Below are 20,598 nucleotides of genomic sequence, written 5' to 3' on the forward strand. Positions count from 1 at the left end.
GGGGGTGAGATACCGTGTTTGCTCTTGTGTAACATGGCGATAAAGAGACCCTAAAAACAAATAGCCAGCTGTGGGTGTCGGGCAGAAGTACAGTTTTCGTTTGGTTTTTAAGGTTTGTTTGTTTTTTTAAATCGTCAATAATAGATATATTTTAATCTCCATGATAAAATTTGATTTCACATGCCGTATTGCGCGATGGTGTTTACGCAATGCCCATTTCTAGCCGCCAGGTGGCACTGTTGCAAAGGCTTATCGCGTTGGTGCCCAGTGTGCCTCCAGCAGAGAGCAGTGCTTGGTTGGATGTGAGCGCCACAGATCTGTCTCTACTTCCAGAGCGAAGATGGCGGTCTCGGTATTCCGTGGCGTGCGGCTTCTCTCCATTGGAGACGCGAATGGAGATATACAGCGGCACTCAGAGCAGCAGCCGCTGCGGTTAGAAGTGAAGACATCACAAGATGCTGCCCTCCTCAATCTCTCCAATGGTGAGTTGACCCTTTTCCGCAGTTGCCGCAGATGGTCGGCCTGACTCAACTGCCGCGCCGCTAATGCTATTGCAGCGTTAATGCTTACAGGCTAAACTGCCAGCGTTAGTAGCCGAGAAGCTAACGCATCTTGAGAGACCACGTCGCCACCTTCTGCTTGTCACGAGGAAGCTCTTAAAACCCCGTTTTATCACCGTCCCGTAGGTGTTTTAATGTTGCTAACTTTAAGCTCTCGCCATTCGCACGAGTTCAGTGCTTTGAAGACCACGGGAAACGTATAACGTAACACATGCAACGTAGCTTAAGCGCATCAGTAAGCAGGGTAGCTAAGTAATGTGTACTTTAATGCTAGTTAAACAATGCCACTAGCCTGGCCTCAGCGGTGATGCGCCAACGTCCCGCACATTTGCTTTTTGTGTTTTCTCCCTGTTTTCCCCCTCCTATCTCACCAACGTGTATTTTGTCTCACAAATATGTTCAATATATTAATATGTAAACGAATAGACTTTGTGTTGTCTAGAGACACCCGACGGACGGGTTCGAGTGTTTAGCTCGTGGACTAGCCTTCCCGATTGTTTTGGAGCCCAGAGCAGAGGGCATCACTCCTGACCCGCTCCGATGTGTTGTAATCCTTGGGACGACTCGCCGTCATCGCTGCTCTTTATTTTAGCCATCAGCACGTTCCCTTGTAAAACTTGCACTCTGTGTGCTGGTATAAGTTCGTAATGTTTAAGGTGCCAAGACGAAACCGGGCCCTCATTACTTATGCGTTTATCTTTGTTCTCGCTGGAACAATAGCCGGGTCCCGCCGCCTCCTTCCCTCCCGTGTGGAGGCAGCAGCAGAGCCGCTCCGCTCCTCCGCGGCTTTTCTGTTGAATGGGATGTCCCGCTGAAAAGAAACGGCCGCGCTGGACTCGCCTTCTGCTTCACACGCTCAAGTTCAAGAGAAGCACAACTCTGCGCCCAGGTTTCAGTGTATAATATCAGACCGTAGAGCTTTCTTCTAAAAATGATTTTCAGAGAACACAAGTTATACAAACTAACGAGGTTTGCCGCAAATAACTTATGTCATTGATTTTACACACAGTCTGTTTCAAATTGTTGGGCAGTATTGCTGTGTGGGTAACGCAGACCTTTCCGGAGCTGTGTGTAGTCTAGTAAATTTCCACAAGTGATGTCACTTACATTACTAATGGGCCAGGTCTGAAGTCTACCAGCTTTGAAAGAACGACATCTGGGGGTTTGGTTGGAAAGAAGGGCGCTTTACCAATCCTCTCCAGCAGGCTCGTCTCTGCTGGAGACCCTGCACTCATGTGCTCCTCCGATGCTTGGATTTCCTGTATGGTGAAGTCTTCTGCCCTCTTTGCTGGGTTCACGTGATTTAAGTTTAAATGTAAAAAGCACTTGATTTGTCTTTGACTTGGAAAGCGTTACAAAAACAAACTCGTATAACAAATTCAGGTCACTATGTGGAAATATTAAATATTAGTAAATAATGGAAAAAGCCTAATGAAATATAACCACTTAATTGTTATAAAAATGTCATTTGATACACACATTAGCACCATTAATAAAACATCTGTCGTCTCTTTGTGTGTGACAGCTCGGGAGCTCCTGTACCAAAACTCCAACAATCTTTCCAAGATGGGTTTTTTTTTTTTTTTGGACTTAGGTAGGAATTCATGCCAGTTTTTGGAGATGTGAAGCAGATTTTTCCCTGTAATTTTAGCACCACATGAATGCACCATTACAGGGGAACAACCAAAGACTTTTCAGAGGACTTGTTAGTGAAGTGTCTCTTGTGCTGCAGTAAGCCTTACAATCCCTGTAAGATGTTTTAGAGGGGAGGTCTGTGTCCAGTGTTCATGGTTTACTGAAATACATAAGAATATTGCACTTTTTTAGACTGCTGTCTCAAATGATATATTTAAAATGTCATAATTAGAAACCTTTAACTTTCATGCTAGTCTGAAAGTCCATATAGATGAAAAAAAAAATATAGATAGATAGATATAGACACTGGATGTGCAGTCTGACTGGCTGACCATGCAGTGATGTGCATATTGTGTATTGTCATTTCCTGTCCAGTCAGGTTCATGTATCCATGACGTAAAGCCCCATAAACAATCATCACACTCATCACAGCTGAGCAGGTGCAGGCTCACTGTGGGTGAGGCAGTAAGAGGAGACCTAGAGAGGAAGCAGCTTAGTGAAAACTAAGCAACGTTAATTCTGCTCACAGACGACAGCTGCGCACAATCATTTTGTGCGAGTTCCAGATATTGTCAGAACAGAAGGCTCATTTCTTTCACTGAATTGATGAAGGTAACAGTGGAGAAATGTTAGCAGGACGGTGTGAAAGTTATAGAACTTGAGCTCCTTCATATGTTTATGTAACAGAGGCCGCCTTATTGAAATTGCTGTTCCTACTAGTACCTACATGGCTCGACTTTTGCATTGGGTAGCAGTTGCTTTTTTTTGTCTTTCAACTACCTGCACGGCCGGGGTCAACCGATTGGCCAGTCAATGGCATCATGAGAGTGACTCCTTCACAAAAATCAAACCGCCATTTTTGAAACCTGGCAATGAGGGAAACGGCTGGACAACAACCAACACTGTGGTCTGACACAAAGCCATAGACTGAGCAGCAGGTGTACCATCGCCTTGGTGTGGTCCATTGTTGCTTTGTTTGTGTTACATGCAAATGATTTCACAGGAATTTCAGTCATGTTGCTGTGTGACCCCAAACTCATTAGGTGGTACTAGAAAATGACAGTAGTTGAGTAGGTACTAGTAGAAAATGGGCTTTGCTATCTTATGTTGTCATTTAATGGGAAGTTGCCTGGATCGTAAAGATGTAGGTCATGGCTAGCAGAAGCCAGCTCGTAAAAAAAAAAAAGCCTTAATGACATCACAAGTGCACTGCGTCACCTCAATTTCAGGTGACTGAATGTGTGACATTTCAAAAATGATCAGAATCGACACTTTTGTTCACAATATAGGAACTGTGTGATCCATTGATCCCCTACAGTTGGTCAGTGGACTGCCTGGATCATCTGTCTTTGTACTGAGACGGGTAATTTCTCACATTTTTAAAAAGGTATCTTATCATTTGTTTTGTAGTCTAAGTGGTTGAGAAGAGAACTCACCGACATGCTTGGCTGGCTTTTCTCCCAGAAGATGCATGTCTCTAAATCTGAAGTGTTGGTCTCAATCCTTTAATAGATGCTGGATTAGCTCCGCCTGCTTTATGAGTTCACACTGGGCCTGCTGTTTGGCCCTGGAGGAATATTTGCATTGGGCACTTTTACAGAAACGATTCTGTGGAACTTCCCTATACAGTTTTTTTCCTTCCTCCTGACTTTTATTACAAAGAGCAAAATATGCCATTGCACTAAACCACTGTTTCATAGCAAAGCAGTTGCTTTTCGTTCTGCTCAGTTACCTGACAGGATAGACAACTGAGAAACTGAAAGAAATGTATTGGGCTCTTCCAGTCTGATGTTTTGACTCGAGGCCCATGAGGGTGCAGGCTGACTGTACCCTGAGGCTAAAATAAAAGACTAAGCGCTCTCAGTATGAAATAAATGAAATGAAAAATGGTCATAATGAACTTTAGTCAGTTATAGTAGAGTATGAGCGTATTATGTTGCTATATTGATGGAGTATGTTCTGATTTTTAAAATAGCTTTTTGTCTTGGTCGTGTATTTCCTCTGTAACAGTAAACACATTACAGGAGTCTTCACACCTTTATCAGACACTTTTAGTCCTGATAAACTCTAAAGACAGACTATAAATGGACCGAGGCAGAATGCCAGCCCAGCAACAAGAAAGCAATATTCTAGAAACACCTTTATCGTCCACTTTGACCTCAGTGGTAAAGAGTAAGTAAAATCAACTTTTTGACAACTGAAACAAAAGCTCAGAAGGAATTTCTTAATAGAAATCATTGGGTGTTCTTAGGATGCACCAGTTAATTTAACCTGTGCATCTAGGAGCACATCCTGAGAGCTCTATAACGTTAACAAAACCAAAGGCAGCTCAAGCTCACACTTCCTCCCTTATCAGCCCACAGATGGCTACACGCAACCAGGAGAGCTAGTCTCAGTTTTGTTTTTTTCTAGTCTCTTTAGACATCGTCAATAAAGTGTTGGTGTTAGAGTGAATTGTTAAATGTTGTCATTTTTTATGCTTGCCAACTCTGATGAAAGGAATTCCACTGTCCCCCTTCCCAGATTCTCGAGGTTCTGGGTGGGGGGCTGTAGTGTCTTATTGCAGATACACCCTGTCTGGAAGATTTGTTTCTTGTGCTTTTATGACCCTTTGGTCAGCAGGAGGTCTCTCACACACTCACACACACACACACACACACACACACACACACACACACACACACACACACACACACACACACACACACACTCTTACAGAAGTTCACACATATACATACAATGCCTTGTCTTAGAACCATGTGGGCGTTGCTTTGCTGTGATGTGTTTTGTGTGAACTGTTTCTCAATAAAAGGCAGCGAGAGGAGGCCGGATTTGGGGGCATTTCGTGGTAGACATCAACGAGGCCTCCCTTGCAAGTGAAACGATCGATCGCTGTTGCCTTGTTTTTCTTTCACGGGAATAAGTCCTGGATACAGCGGGGTCTGAGTTTAGACCCAGCAGTTGGATACAGGTAAAACGTTGCATTTTAACAATGATGTCAACAAGGTAGTTCCGACTTGTGTTCCGGTTGTTTTGTGTACACATACAAATATACGCAAATCAGTAAATTTCAGCTCTTGCAGAGATCTTCTTGCAGCCTGTTTGAGCCGGACTAAGGAAACTAAGACTGCACTGTGTCCAGGTCTCTTCTATCCTCCTTTTCCAATCATTTTAAGTGTGAACCTACTGAGACAAGGTGCCAACACCAGCATTATAGTGCAATAGCAGTGACACAGCATGGGGTGGAAGATGCTATATTAACTTTGCTGCATGTAGTACATACTCATCAGGAGTCGTGCTAAGATTTATTTATTTCTTTGTTGACTTTTCATCAGCTGTGGCAGGAGAATTTTTGCTGCCCTCTCGATTGGCTTTAGTGGGCTTCTTATACGATAGAGAGGATGAGCACTGTCCAGTTCCTGAATCTTTCATTAAATGGTGTAAGAGAGCAAATCTTGTCCTAAACACCACAATGACTATTGTCCCCGTTAGTTTGGACCTGTTTTTGATGAACAATCCTTTATTTCAAATTTGTGAACATGAGCTGCGCACAGGTTGACAAATTGGTGTCCCCGAAATCATCCCTGAGATGCATATTGTGCTACATATTGTCTTATTGTTGTGATTGTTTTTATGTGGTGTATACAAATGTCATAGACACTTGGTGGAGTCATTGTTTACATTTAGGTGGCACGTATCCAACTACTAGCATCTCCTCCTTCATAACCTTCCTAAGTTGTCAGAGACTGACATGTGTCTCTTGCTCTCAGACGTGCCTGTGATTGCCACACTAGGGAACATAAATATATGCCATTGTTATAGCAATCATATCGGACTTATTTATACAGCGTAAAAATCTACATTGGTATTATCCCAGATGATATGTGGTGCAGGCCTCCTGGTCATTAATAACATGAGACATTTGGGATATCAGCTGTGGTCATTGTGCTTTCTTCTGCTACCCTCCTTCAGCACTCTGGCACTCACATGCTGTGATCTCAGCCCTCGCTGCTTTTAACCACCAGCAGAGTTTAAGCAGCATCACCTCGCTGCTTGTTTATATTTTGGTAAAGATAAGTATAAACTCTTTCTGTTCTCTCTCCCTTTCTTTCTAGGAGACGAGGCGAGCGTGTTCAAATGTTCGGTTTCCAGGGAGACCGAGTGCAGTCGCGTGGGGAAGCAGTCATTCATCATCACATTGGGCTGTAACAGTGTGCTGCTGCAGTTCTCCTCACCTACAGGTAAACACACAGGCAGCTGTGGCTCAGGAGGTACAGCGGGTTGTCTACCAGTTGGAAAGTTGGTAGGTTGATCCCAGGCTGCTCCAGTTGGCATGTGAAAATGTCCTCGGGCACAATACTGAACCCTGAGCTGTCCTCACTGCAATGCTTAGTAATAGGAAAAAAAAGTGCGTGAGTGTGAGTAAGTGAATGAAGCTTGTAGAAACGTGCAATATAAGCACCGTTCACCCCACCACAGTAAGACTGTTACACGTTGCATTTTATACAAGTTTGGAGCCAAGAATATGTCAACTCTCTGAAAGGGTTTTTTGTGTCTGGAGTTTTATGGAGCTGATGATGGTGAGCTGTTTCTGGGGTGTGGTGCAGCTTGTTAACAACAAAGTCAAATACTCATCTCATGACAGCCTGCTTTTATCACCTGCAGGACACTGTTTACAGTTTGCACTGAGTCAACGGTGTGTTCAGGAGCAGTGCAGTCATTTGAGTGTTATTAGTTAAAATAGTGTTTGTTTATCTGTTAAATGAAAATTGTGTCACCATTCCTGGAAAGCTCCTCAGACCTCTGCAGGGAGTGTAGGAGAGTGTCTGTTTCTCTGATGAGCATAAGTGTAGATTCTTACACCCAAATTTATTCCCTGTTTTATTTATTTTTTCTGCAAACAGTTTTACAACAAGTATATTTTTCTGTAAACATTAATATATGATCCTAAAGCAGGACAACTATACTGTCCTTGCTGACCTCATGTCAGATGTGTACGTAGACAAAGCCTTGGTTTGGATTCTCTTTATTTTTATTTGTTACTCAAACCCTTAAACACCCCCCAGTCTGCAACTGAAAGAATAAAAACTAAAGATGCCTTTTAATGAAATACTCATCAGATCCGATTGTCCCACATTTCATTCGTTGCGATATTCATATCAAGTTAACTTAATTAGTCAGTATTTTTGCCAGGTTTCTTTCCACGCTTCAAACAGGCTAATCTTTGTTGATATTGGAGGTCTTTATCAGTCTTAGTCAAACGCTTAAAACACACATTTTTATAATACTACTATAGACACACACACATACATGTTTTTATATCTCAGTGAGGACATCTCATTGACATCATGCTTTCCCTAGCTGCTTACTTTAACCCCAACCATGAAAATGAATGCCTAGTCCTAACCCTCAGCCTAAACGTAACCATAACCTAACTGTAACCCTGACACTAAAACCACATTTTGAGCCTCAAAAATGTTTTCAAACTCACAGGGAAGGGCAGTTTGTCCCCATAAGTGACTGTTGGTCCCCACTAATATAGCTGCACGCCCATTTTCTGTCCTCACTAAGCTGTCTAAACATGTACACGCACACACTCACACAGGGCTGCGTTGTCAGCAGCTGTTACTTTCAACCTGCTTTATGGATTTAACAGCTTCACATTTTTCCCACAGGCAGTACACTCATCTGTGCTTGTGATTGGCTATACTCTGACAGATACATGTTCAGATGAACGGGGTGCTGTTGGCAAAGATTATATTTAATGTATTTCTATACCTCCGTTTGGACGCACACATGCTCACGTGTGCCTGTGCATATGCCCCTTCTCACTACTGCCACAAATCTGATGACATTGGAAAAATAGCAGCCACTGCCATCAAGCTGACAGATGCTGAAAAAATGAAGTGCTTTTTGTTTATTTATTAATTTTATTTTATTTGGGAATAAATTGAGATTTAATTCAATTTTATTTATATAGCGCCAAATCACAACAGCCGCCTCAAGGCGCGCGATTAATTGAGATTTCTGTGTTCACCTTGAACAAAAAGTCGTCTAAATGCACAAATGAAGCAGAAAAAGAAGGAAATGTTGTGATTGTTGGATGCATCAGTATTGGTGCATTTTCCATGATATGTGTTAAAAATGCTAATACTGTGTGCACTGAGGAGGAGGTAGACCCACTCATGATTAATGCAGACACACACCAAGGTATGTGGGACATGGCAGTTTAAAAAAATGATCTATGCTTGTGAAATGCGAACTTAAATCTTAAAACTGTGATATTGAATTACTTAATTATTTAATCATGTATTTGTTACACCTAAGTTGCAGTTGTTGCACATGATTTAATATTGTTTCCCAGCACGAGAGGACAGAAAACCAAACTGTTTACAGCTGACAGCACAGGAAGAGAAAAAGGATTAAACTGCAGTGTAGCTCAACAAAACCAACTTACGGTGTGTTTGTGCTTCGCTTCAGACTTTCAGTCTTTTTATAACGTGCTGAAGAACTGTCGTGGGCATCTTGGAGAGCAATCTGTCTTCAGTGAAAGAACAGAGGAGTCCTCTGCTGTACAGTATTTCCAGGTGACTGTCACACACTCTCACACACTCTCACACACTCTCACATAATTTTGGGACTCTTGAATTATCTCCTGACTAATTTGAATCCACATTTCCTTTTAAACACACTGCAGTAATGACGCTTACTTTGTTCTTGGCTGAGTATTTATAGACTGCTCATTACAGGAATATTCAGTCAGAATGAAGCCTGCTTCTGTTTTTTTGGGCACCATCTGAACTACTTTGTGTTTAAAAGTAGCTGCAAGTCAGCTCCAGGAGGAGTTAAAAGGGCTCTGTAGCACTTCTACCTGCAAGCATCCATCTGTTGAGAAGCCGCTTGGTTTGGTTGTTTACAGATCCCAGCACAAACTTGGGTGCTTTATGTCTGAGCTGGTCCTTTTATTTACTTATCTTTTTTTTAAGAAACTTAAAGAAGATTAACTTTGTTTCTCTTTTTTTAAAACTGCAAATTGAGCTCAAGTCAAAGTGCCAAAAGTCCAAACTCATGAGCGTGCTTGTGTTTGTGTTTCTGCAGTTTTATGGCTACCTCTCCCAGCAACAGAACATGATGCAGGACTATGTTCGGACAGGGACTTACCAGCGGGCTATTCTCCAGAACCACACTGACTTTAAGGACAAGGTAGCGAGCTGAATATGTGCTATTTGATAAGGCTGACAGATGTTTGAAAACAGCTGGTTTACATTAAGTACAGACTAAAGTGTTGTCCTGCAGCTGTGACTGTGTGCTGTCTTTTCTCCAGGTGGTGCTGGATGTGGGTTGTGGCTCGGGAATCCTCTCTTTCTTTGCAGCTCAAGCTGGAGCTAGGAAGGTGTACGCTGTAGAGGCCAGCACCATGGCACAGCACGCCGAGGTACACACACAGATTCATGCTGAGATCAGTGACCTACCTCTGATTATGCTTTCACTGGATGCACAGCCTCTCACTGTTTACGATCCATTCTAAACACTATACTAAATGTTTTAAATTCAGGTGATGTTGTTTGAGCTGTGGGAATCTCGCTGTTGCTGAAAATGTAACAGCTGTGAGCTCCGGCTGTCTGGACAGTCCACATTAACTTTAGATCAGACAAGCTAAATCCAGCTTTTTGAGTGATGATGTGTTTGTTGTGTTGTGCTGCAGGTGCTGGTGAACAGCAACCGTCTGGGGGAGCGTGTGGCCGTCATTCCGGGCAAAGTAGAGGAGGTGACGCTGCCGGAGCAAGTTGACATCATCATTTCAGAGCCCATGGGTTACATGCTGTTCAATGAGCGCATGCTGGAGAGCTACCTGCATGCTAAGAAGTTCCTCAAACCTAATGGTGAGTCTTGGAAGAACAAGAGATGTACTTGAAATGTTAGAATGGAGGCTGAGACTGCAGACAGCCACAGATTAGTGACAGTAGCTGCTTCTGGCGAGTTCTGCATGTTGTCAGATATCCACAGGCTTTGGTGTTCCAAATCATTTGATGTCAGTTTAGAAGAATCTTGCACTGTGGTGGAAGATACGTGAACACGAGTTTTGCTTACTGTCTTCATCGGTGCGGGTGTTTCAGGTAAAATGTTCCCCACTATTGGAGATGTCCACCTGGCCCCCTTCACAGATGAGCAGCTGTACATGGAGCAGTTCACCAAAGCCAACTTCTGGTAAGAACAGAACGAGGGAGGGAACGAAGGAGGTTCTCTGGGTCAGCGTCATTGTTTTCTTCATCGGATTCATTTGGTTAGAAAGCTTTTCTATGCATGAATGTCTTTTTAATGCCTTATCAAATTGAGAAACTCCTTCATGCATCTGAGCTCCAAGTAAAGGCAGTTTTCTTCTTTCTTCTCTGCTGGCAGTTTAACTATTCATTTGTTTCTGTTATGAGAGCGGAGTATTGTTCAAAATGTTGGTCATTACGTTCGAAATCTTAATCATCTTTTCGGGGCTAGTTTGACCGTTTGCATCAGCGAGGGAGTTGGTGCTTCAGCAGCGTGCAAAGGTGTTTATCGCACTCAGAGGTATGAGTCATGCAAACTAGCGTGATAACAGTAGGCACGAGTGAGTGTAGGACGCAATCAGAGTCGATGCTAATGTTGTCGAGTTGACGTCAAACCGGTTTCGGCTGTTTAAGAAGCAGTAGATCCTTGGAGAGGTGTGTCCCTAAATACAAAATGTACTTGGTTTTTGTTGTTGATTTTGTTTTTTAAATGATGATGTCATGTTGGGCTTGCAGGAGTACTCGCTGCCCAAAATGAGCTAATGATTTGATTTTTATTGCTCTTGTTTACTTACATTCATTGGCATGTGCATTGGTGCGTGTGCTTTTTATGACTCAGAATTCAGCTTCATTTTAAAATACACTAAGACTCCTGCAGGGTCAAGTGTGTTGGTGAGCCATTTTTATTGCTGAGGCAGGAATCAAGCAATCTAAAAGTGGGAATCTACACTTCTTCCTGTCCCCTCAGGTACCAGCCCTCCTTCCACGGTGTAGACCTCTCTGCCCTGCGGGGGGCAGCAGTGGACGAGTATTTCCGCCAGCCAATTGTGGTAAGTAATGCATGCATGCATGTGCAGGATTTTAAGATCAGAATTGAACAAACGAGCAAAGCGATCTGACGGTAATATCGACTTCTTAATTGGCTTTTTGTGGGCGCAGTGTTTTGTAGAAATTAGAGTTGTGTGAAAGCAGATTTCTTTCCCCCCACAGGACACGTTTGATATCCGTATTCTGATGGCCAAGTCAGTCAAATACACAGTCAACTTCCTGGAGGCCAAAGAAGAGGATCTTTACAGGTGTGTGTCCAGTTTAATGTGTGTCTGTGATTACTTTAGGAGTGTCTACTAATAAATGATAAATGGTTTTGCTTTCAGGATAGAGATTCCCTTTAAGTTCCACATGATGCATTCGGGCCTGGTGCACGGCCTGGCTTTCTGGTTTGACGTGGCTTTTATTGGATCAGTGTAAGTCAGGAAGTCTGCGTGAGTGTGTTGAAGCTAAAGAAGTTTTGACGTGCGCCAGATTTGTCCTTAAACATCAATCTATTTGTGTTCCTGTAGGATGACAGTGTGGCTATCCACAGCACCCACAGAGCCTCTCACTCACTGGTACCAGGTGCGCTGTCTCCTGCAGTCTCCTCTTTTCACCAAGGCTGGGGACACTTTGTCCGGCACTGCGCTGCTGGTGGCCAACAAGAGGTATGTTAGAATTAATGCAAGAAAACTACAGTTTCATTCACCCAAATCTGTAGCATAAGCTTTGACGTCACAGCAAACCCTGTTGTCGTGTTTTGGAAACCTGTTCATTTCCTAGCTGAAGTTGGGCATCAACATGGGAGCGTGCCTTAAGTGGCCACTCCAGGAACCTTGCTTGCATGCTAATCATGTTATTCTGATGATAATTAGTCTCAATATTTACTTCTTAACAGACAAAGCTACGACATCAGTATTGTTGCCCAGGTGGACCAGACAGGATCAAAGTCCAGCAACCTCCTGGACTTGAAGAACCCCTTTTTCAGGTGAGTTTATCCTGACCACAGCAAACACAGCCAATCTGCTTTGCACTATTGACACAGTGTCTGGTGTCGGTGAACAGTCTTCTCTAACTTCTTATATCTATTTTTATCTATGTGCAGGTACACAGGCACTACCCCCAACCCCCCTCCTGGCTCACACTACACCTCCCCGTCTGAGAACATGTGGAACACAGGGGCAGCCTACAACATGAGTCAGGGGATGGCTGTATCAGGTGAACACACTCAGACACTGCTAGATTAAGTAAATACTTCAGACATGGCGTGGTATGTCCATTCTCCATATCCCAGCTGTCTTAGAGCAGAGGCAGAGTACACCCTGGACAGGTAGTCTGTCGCAGGGCTAATACAGAGAGACAGACAATCACTCGCACTCACAGGCACACCTGGGCAATTTAGGCCAATTAACCTAACCCCATTAACTGCATATCTTTGGACTGTGGGAGGAAGCCAGAGAGAAACCACGCGAACACGGGGAGAACAAACTGCAAACAGAAAGACCACCGTGCTGCCGCACAGAGACCAAAGAACAACAAATATAGTTACCTGTTAGAACAAAGCAGGACTGAGAATTAAATGCATTGGATGGTGCTCACTAATCATGATGACAACGATGAAGACCAGCAGCTGAAACACGATGGTCAAGCGATGAAGTTGTTCTGTATAGTAGTGTAGCTGCAGCGGTTCTTCAGATTTGTCCTCTTCTCTGGGCTTCTTGGAAGTAAGTGAAGCGGTTCCACAAACGTCCGCTTTAGTAGCAAAACTCCAATGTAGAAACAGGAAAGACTAAATCAGTTCAAACATGAGCCAGTGTAAAAACCAGTCTGCATGAATTTATTATAGTACACATGCCTGAAATTTCATGCACATCTATTCTATAGCTTTATTAGCTCAAGTTTCTGAGAACCTGGGAAGAAGACTGTATATAATGATGGACATAGCCAGGTGTGACTCACTTTGCCCTGCAGCTAGATTGAAGTCCAGAGTTACGCCTTGTAGTCAGCACCAGCTTTTCCAGCTGTAACTGTGCAGATACAAGAGGAAATGCTAGGTTACAGCTAAACTAGCAACATATGCTAATAGACTGTTTGTTTGTTTTTAAAGGTTGAATGTTAGTTTAAAACAGTTTGTTCTAAAATATTTATGAGGAATGAACAGCAACAACATCCTGTCTGAAAAGTTAAACTTCCAAATGTACAGTGCGGCCCTGCAGTAGAAGGACTTCCTGCCATGGTGCATCACTAACTGCTTACCAACTCCGGCATCACATTTTAAGATCACTTCCACTCTGGATGTGTTCAGGAACCAACCCCAAAGAGTGTTTTTTTTGTTTGTTTGTTTTTGACGGTTTATAGTAAATGCTGTTTTTTGGGTTTCTTTGCTGCCTCTTTCTTCAGGGATGCCCGCAGCTTATGACCTCAGCACAGTCATCGGCAGCGGCCCGTCAGTGTCTCACAACAACCTCATCCCCCTGGGTATGAATCTCATCTGAAAATCATCATTTTACTGTTACTGGAGTGCATCTTTAGTCCTCAAAACACTGACATTCAAGCTCATCAAATCACACTTAACTCTTTTAATGCTGTTTTTTTTAATTTATTTTTTTAACCCCACTCTGTTGTTTCGGCTCCTCTGAGCAACATCAAAGGGCTTTTAGTTTGAAAACGTTTGAAAGTACTCAGTTATAGTTTAGCTTTTGATTTTAGTGATATTTCTGATGTTTACATCAGAATACAGCTTATAGTCTGTGATGGGACCCAAATTACTGCAGATTTTTGTAAAGCAGCTGATGTGGCATGCGTTTATTGCTCTGGTGAAATGGTTTGTCACTCCCGATGCTACTTGGTTTTAACAGTGCTTTCATCTCTGATTGGTCACAGTGAACACAGGGATTGTAAATCATACCCACTCCAGGATGGGCTCAATCATGAGCACAGGAATTGTCCAGGGTAAGCCCACTGGTCCACAAACACAAGTTTACTGTCCAAGTCTTCTCAGTGTGAACGTTGACTGTTATGCTTTGTTTCCAATTCAGGAGCCACTACGGGTCAGTCCGGCCCCAGTAGCAGCGGTACTTACTATCCTGTCACCAACCAGTTCACCATGGGGGGCGCTGCCATCTCCATGGCCTCACCTATGGTCATCCCTAGCAACACCATGCATTATGGCAGTTAAGACGAAGACCTCGCAAAGACCTCCTATGCCCCCGCATGAGAAGAATCCCCCTTCCCCTCCCCAACCCAGATTGATCACCAACTGCAGCCAAAACCAGTATACCAAAACCAGCTCTGTGCTGGAGATTCCTTTTTGTTCGACACCCTCTTTCTGCTCTGTTGAATCATCGCTAGATGAACCGTTGAAAACTCTCGTTTCCGTCCAGACTCTTGTCTTTCCGAAAGCCGAAGCCTTCCTTTTCCCCCTCCCTCACTGGGACTGTATCATCTGAGATGCACAGCAGTTTATCATCTGACCTCCCTGGGTTTCCACCCTCCTTCGATATGTATTTCAATCCCTCCACCTCCCTTATTTTCTCTTTATAGCTCATTATTTAGATGTCATGACCCTGCGAGTGTTTGTCTTTCCTCAAGAATCCGCTTGTTGTCAGATACCAACATCGGTCCGCTCCCGTGGTTCTCCACACTTCCTCACCAGTGATGCTGAAGCTTTTCACTTGTGCAGTAGGACACTGTTATCATGATCATCATCACTGCGTCTCTACAGGTGCCACCTTAGATTTTCATACTGGATCCAGCCATGTTCCCTCCACACTTCCCCAGAGACTGAGCTGTGCCGAATGAAACAGCCCCCTCAAATCATTAAACAAATGGCATCTTGCTTACTCCTACTCATGCAGTTTGGGTTTAGGCGGAGGAGGATGGATCACAAACTGAAGCCATCTACAAGTCTTGGCACCCAGAGGAGTAGAAATATTTTTTTTGTGTTTTGTTGTTTTGTTTTTTTCGTGGCTTGGACAGGCTGACCCTCAGAGTTCTGCTTGGAAGCATTGGTGTTGCTCTATCACCTTCCATGCTGAGTCATGATAACGGAGCGTCTCAGTGTCTGCTATAAGTTGCTGTTTGTTGACATCCCCAGTCTTTTAAAATGATGGCATTCTCCAATTCAGACAGGTTACCTTTCCGTTAATGTTGTTCAGCGTCTTATTCAGACAAATCCACAATATGTACACAGCGTTGCCCGCACGTGTAGCCAGCACTAATTCTGGTGGAATTTGACCCCATTTCTAAATGTTTGGGTCTCTGCTGTTGTCAGTCAGAAGCGAGTCTCCTTTTTGTGTGCGCGCTGCTGTTTAGGACGTTCAGAGTTGTAACCGTGTGTGTTTCTATCAGTAAATGTGACTACACTGAGACTTGTGTGATGATATAAGTGATGCGTAAATGTTACTAGGCCTTATAAGATGACTCACTGTGGTTAATATCTGAACAGGAAACTTGAAGATGCCCTCGGGTTAATGGAAAAGAGCGACTGAATGGTTGGGGCTTTTCAGTAAATGCTCCTGTGTGCCATTCAGTGTGGCTGCGCGTGCTGTTAGGGTTAGAGTCCTACTTACCCACGGACTCTGAAAGAATGAGTAGCTGAAATATTGGTGTTGCAGATGGGATAAGTTGGGATGCTAACTTACCTCATCTTTGCATAATACCACTTTATTCTACTTCCTGTTTTTCATATTAAGAAGCAGTAGAACTGTTCAGATTACCGACTCACACCTTCTAAAAACAGTAGGTGTCTTAGATGGATTTAATATCTTGAGGAAAATCACAGGAAAATAAAACTTGAGGAATCGGATGCTTTGACGAGCAGCAGTAGGATGCTGTGTCTGCACAGGACATTTCCAGCTCCGTCTTCATTGTGGCATTGCCACCGTCCAAAGTGAATACAAAAATTCAACAAGACACCATTAGAGGAGTTGCAGGAAGATTTTTTTTTTGGTCCAGTCTTTATTTCGTGTTATACAACTGAATTTAGCATGAAGTTCACACATTGAAATTCATGTTTTTAAATCAGAGTTTTAAGGCAAATCTGTATTTGAGCTGATGACCTGTTTGATCCTGTAGGGTTCTTCCCATTCAAGATGAACATGTTTGTCACCACTGTAAACGGCTCCAGCTCGATATGAAAGGGTTTCTGATCAGTGCGTGAACTGTACGACACTTACAGTGGTGGTAGTAGTAATAGATGGTCAGGAGATGATAAACTTACAGCAGTTCACTCATCCACATCGATCTGTAATTACGGCCCTGTCATAGTAGTCAGCTTTATTCTTGTTAGAGTTATTTTTGGCTGCCACCAAATTTTGGCTTTTGTTGGTCTGTGGTTGCCAAATAGCTGCTAGCTGCTTGCCATGTCTCTTTAGGGACTTGTGGAAGATTTGATTGTTTCTTGTACCCAACATGGAAGGTGACGGATCGCACAGTCAGAGAGAAGCTAGAACATTTCAGCCCTGTCAGCCTAAAATATGAAATGCACTTTCTGCTGCTGCTCATGTTTTCTGCACCCAGAAGGTTTTTTTTAAAAATCAGAATAAATTGCAGCAGCTTCTTGCCAGTCAGGCATTTGTTGAGCCAGATTGCTTTGGTGCAGTTGGAGGAAGATTTGGAGAATGAACCAGTAAAGACCAATGACCCAGGATGCAGCCAGCTGGCTAGCGGGAAAAGAAAAGCTGTGCCGGACCGGCAACGTCCTAGTTTACATCTTTGTTTCCTTTGCCTGACGCTCCTCCCAACCTCCCTTTGAGACTGTGAGACTGTCACAAGTAGACTTCAATGACAAGGCGAGGGAGAAGGGGCCGGTACGCCTCTCTCCTCGTCTGTTCAATGTGTATGACCTCCAACATATCATTGCCCCAACACACACACCCCTGCCCACACCCCCTTTTTATCAGTCAAGGAAAGAAAGACTGACACATTTATGCATTGCTTCCAGTGTCACAACTATTGGAATTTGAGTTAGTAGGAGTGCTGAGGGGGGAAAAATGTCTGTTTGTAGGAATAACTTTTTTTGTTTTCTTGATATATATTTTTTCTTTATTTCACAAAAAAAGCAAACAAGGAAAAAAGCGCAAATTAAATGTTGTGGAAATGTTTCAAAACCATCCTGGAGTCAGGTGTTGTAGTACTTTAATTTGTTAAATAGACTGTGGATACAACAGATGTTTACCATGTTGTAGCTGCTCTATAGCCATCGTGTCTCTTCTGTCATGGATTCATTGCTCTGTGTAGTCATAGTGGCATCCACTTTGACCATGGAAGTGTATGAGGAAGACTCACTGTCATGTTCTCTCATTTGTGTTCACCAACTAGTAATAACACCTTTCTCACTGTCTGACATTGACTCGTCTGCTCCAGACACAGTTAAAAGAAGCCACTGTGCTTAAGACTGCTAAGTGATTCCTGCTTTATGGGTAATTAGTCACTGATGTCCCAGTAGGCACCCTTTAAACCTTTAAATGACGCCATGAGGCATCTATTATGGAGCAACGCATGGAAACGACTAATATCCAAAGCAAATTGGTAACAGAATAGAATATAAAAAGTAAATGATCATAGAATCATGACTTAAGAATAGTATATTCTGGCTTGCTTTCAGGAACAACCATAAGATTGCTGATATGGCTCTGTCTTCATAATTTCCCTGTTTAAAAACGGGCAATGTCACTGCTACTTAATTTGAAAAGGGGTCAGGAGGTAATGCTGAAGACAACTTCGAGGTACTTCCAATGATATCTGCTGATACTGTGGTCTGAAAGTGGTCGGGCGAAAGCTGAATATTATTGGTCCTAATTGATGATAATTGGCAAAGAAAATGCAGTTTATCCATGATGATGAGTATTATTTACAAAAGAAATAATGGGGGGGACTCTTATTGGTTAAGCTATTTTAAACATTTATATTGTCTGTGGGTGTTAAAAACATAGCTGTCATGTCATAAAGGCCTCGATATTTCCACCTGTGCAGTCGAGTGTGTACAAAATCATACGTGAAGAAGGGCGGGTCTAACTGTGAAGGTGCATCGCTTGATTGAGTCATTAGCCAATGAGCTTGTAGTTTAATGCCACAGGAAATCCTCCATTTAAAAACATGTTGTGGCCAAGATTTACAAAACAGACTGTTTTTATTCACTGACCCCAAATAAGTGACTCGGCCCATGAACTCCTGGGACACCACAGGAAATCTTTCTGTCACAACCATCCTGGTGCTAGTATGCTAGCAGTTGCTAATTAGTCATCAGTGCTGCGTCCAGCTGAAAATAACTGTAATGTCAGATTGCTGATATTTATTCATAAACCTTGGGGGTGCTCATAAAACCCCTAAGGGTTTTTTATTTAAATAGAAATAGAATTGTCTTTGTTTTTTGTGATGAATACAGCAGGTTGCGACACAGACCTCATGGGAGGCCTTCAGGGCAAGTGGTGCCTACAAACCAAACAAGGGTCTAAAAACAAGATTAAAAACTTGGGTTTCACAAATGTTTCTAATCTCCAGCAGTGTTCTGAACATGCATGTGTTTATATGTAAGTGTTTTCAGCCAAGCTGTGGGAAAATGAAGAGAGTTTGAGAGGTACAGTATTGAGGAAATCCACACTGAGGTGTTTGTACTTGAGGTAAGTGTTAAGGACAACGGTTTGGGTGGTTTCTCCTAGACTCACTGGTACAATGCTGTTCCAATAGCCATAATAAAAATACCAGCTACTCCAAATTCAATTGGGTAGCTAGGTGTAATTAAAGATGAGAGCCGTACTTACTGAGATCATAAAGCGTTTAAATTTATAAAATTGTAGGTGGAACTGGGATTGCACTCCATTTAGAGCACAGTTGTCGAACTCCAGGCCTCGAAGGCTGGTGTCCTGCAGGTTTTAGATGTGTCCTTGATCTAACACGGCTGATTTAAATGGCTGAATGACCTCCCCAACATGTCTTGAAGTTCTCCAGAAGCCTGGTAATGAACTTATCATTTGAATCAGGTGCGTTGACATAGGGTGAGATCTAAAACCGTGCAGGACTCGAGGCCTGGAGTTTGACACCCCTGATTTAGATCTTTCTCTGGTCTGGAAAAAAGGTTGGGTGTTTTTTTTTTCTTTCTTTTCTTTTTTTTTTTCTTTTTCCAAATGCTATTTTTTAAAAAACAAAACAAAAAACCCCCCAAAGCCTTCTGTAAAGTTAGGGCATCTCACATTTAAACAGAGATTAGTAGAAACGGTTTGAATCATATCTGTCAAAAAGATTACAGTTTATAGATGTAAATGGGAGTTGCACAAAACGTTCCATGGAGTTACGCTCTCTGGACTGTTGCTTGTAAAATTACACGTGCTTCCCTTTGATGATCCTGTTAGAAAGAAAACTTCAAACACTTTCATCACTAGACGGATGATACCCAACTTTCTTTATCCATGAAGCCATTTTTAGGAGTTTTCCTTCAGTGTGTTATTTGGCTAACTGTTAAATCAAGAATCCAGTTTAAAAACCTCCTCACATACGAAATCTTGAACAATCAGGCCTTGTCTTGTCTTAAAGATCGCATAGTACCTTGTTCTAACAGAGCACTTCCCCCTCAGGGTGCAGGTTACCTGAGGGGGAAGGGATGTTAGTGGAATAGGAAACATGTTTTAGCTGTCAGGTCTTTCTTCTGTGGAACTAGTTTCCTTGTTTGTTTCTGTACTTTCAAGAGGTCTAGAAGTTTATTTATTGATTTAAAAAACAAAACAATTTCGCTTTCATTCACCCAACTATAGCTCTTAGTTAAGCTGGCTTATGCAGGCTTAAGTGAGTCTGCATACACATTTCTGGTTGGACAGAGGAGGGAGAGGGACATTCACCCAGTCCAGACACGCTGTAAATAAAAGATTACATTCATTTTGGCACTCCCCATGTTAAAGCCTTAAGGCCACCATCATGATGGTTTCTCTGAGCCAGAAGTGATCCTGTTTAGGGACATGATGGAGGGTTGAACGTTAGGGTGGGATTGCCTCTGAGCTGAGGTTTATGGCAAGAGTGAAAGGGAAGGTTTGCAAGATGGTAGTGAAGCCTGGTGCGAAATATGGCTTAAAAATTAGGCTGAGCTGGAGGTAGCATAGTTGACGATGTTAAGATTTTTATTGGGGAGTGACCAGAATGGACAGGATTAGAAATTAACATATCAGAGGGACTCATCAGTTTTTCCACCTTGGAGACAAAAGTTAGAGAGACGAGACACAACTGTCAGAGAGGAGGAAGACCACAGAAGATTCATGGATGTAATGAAGAAGAGCACACAGAGGGTTGGTGTGACCTTGGAGGATGCAAAGGATAGAATCAGCTTGAAGCAGATGATCTGC

General features: G+C 42.8%; 1 protein-coding gene across 1 annotated transcript; it reads left to right on the forward strand.

Moving 5' to 3' along the window:
* Positions 1-280: 280 nt before the first annotated feature.
* On the forward strand, positions 281-17,379 carry carm1 (coactivator-associated arginine methyltransferase 1). The gene is made up of 16 exons (XM_086287882.1): positions 281-482; positions 6,311-6,436; positions 8,676-8,782; positions 9,294-9,398; positions 9,520-9,630; positions 9,901-10,078; positions 10,313-10,403; positions 11,205-11,286; positions 11,447-11,532; positions 11,611-11,700; positions 11,797-11,934; positions 12,165-12,254; positions 12,372-12,484; positions 13,667-13,744; positions 14,150-14,218; positions 14,305-17,379. The coding sequence occupies exons 1-16, from the start codon at positions 341-343 to the stop codon at positions 14,442-14,444; spliced, it is 1,746 nt and encodes a 581-aa protein (XP_086144008.1). The 5' UTR covers positions 281-340; the 3' UTR covers positions 14,445-17,379.
* Positions 17,380-20,598: the final 3,219 nt, after the last annotated feature.

This window comes from Aulonocara sp. 'chitande type north' Nkhata Bay, linkage group LG4 (assembly GCF_057382095.1).
Source record: "Aulonocara sp. 'chitande type north' Nkhata Bay isolate Kocher_YH1m ecotype deep benthic linkage group LG4, A_spYH_male_GT1.1, whole genome shotgun sequence".
Taxonomy (NCBI): Eukaryota; Metazoa; Chordata; class Actinopteri; order Cichliformes; family Cichlidae; genus Aulonocara; species Aulonocara sp. 'chitande type north' Nkhata Bay.

Excerpts from the sequence above, each read along its gene's own strand:
- carm1 (XM_086287882.1), top strand. The coding sequence starts at position 341 with ATGGCGGTCTCGGTATTCCGTGGCGTGCGGCTTCTCTCCATTGGAGAC. Across the intron at positions 13,745-14,149 it reads CAACAACCTCATCCCCCTGG|TGAACACAGGGATTGTAAAT; the intron begins GTATGAATCTCA and ends GATTGGTCACAG. Across the intron at positions 14,219-14,304 it reads GAGCACAGGAATTGTCCAGG|GAGCCACTACGGGTCAGTCC; the intron begins GTAAGCCCACTG and ends TTTCCAATTCAG.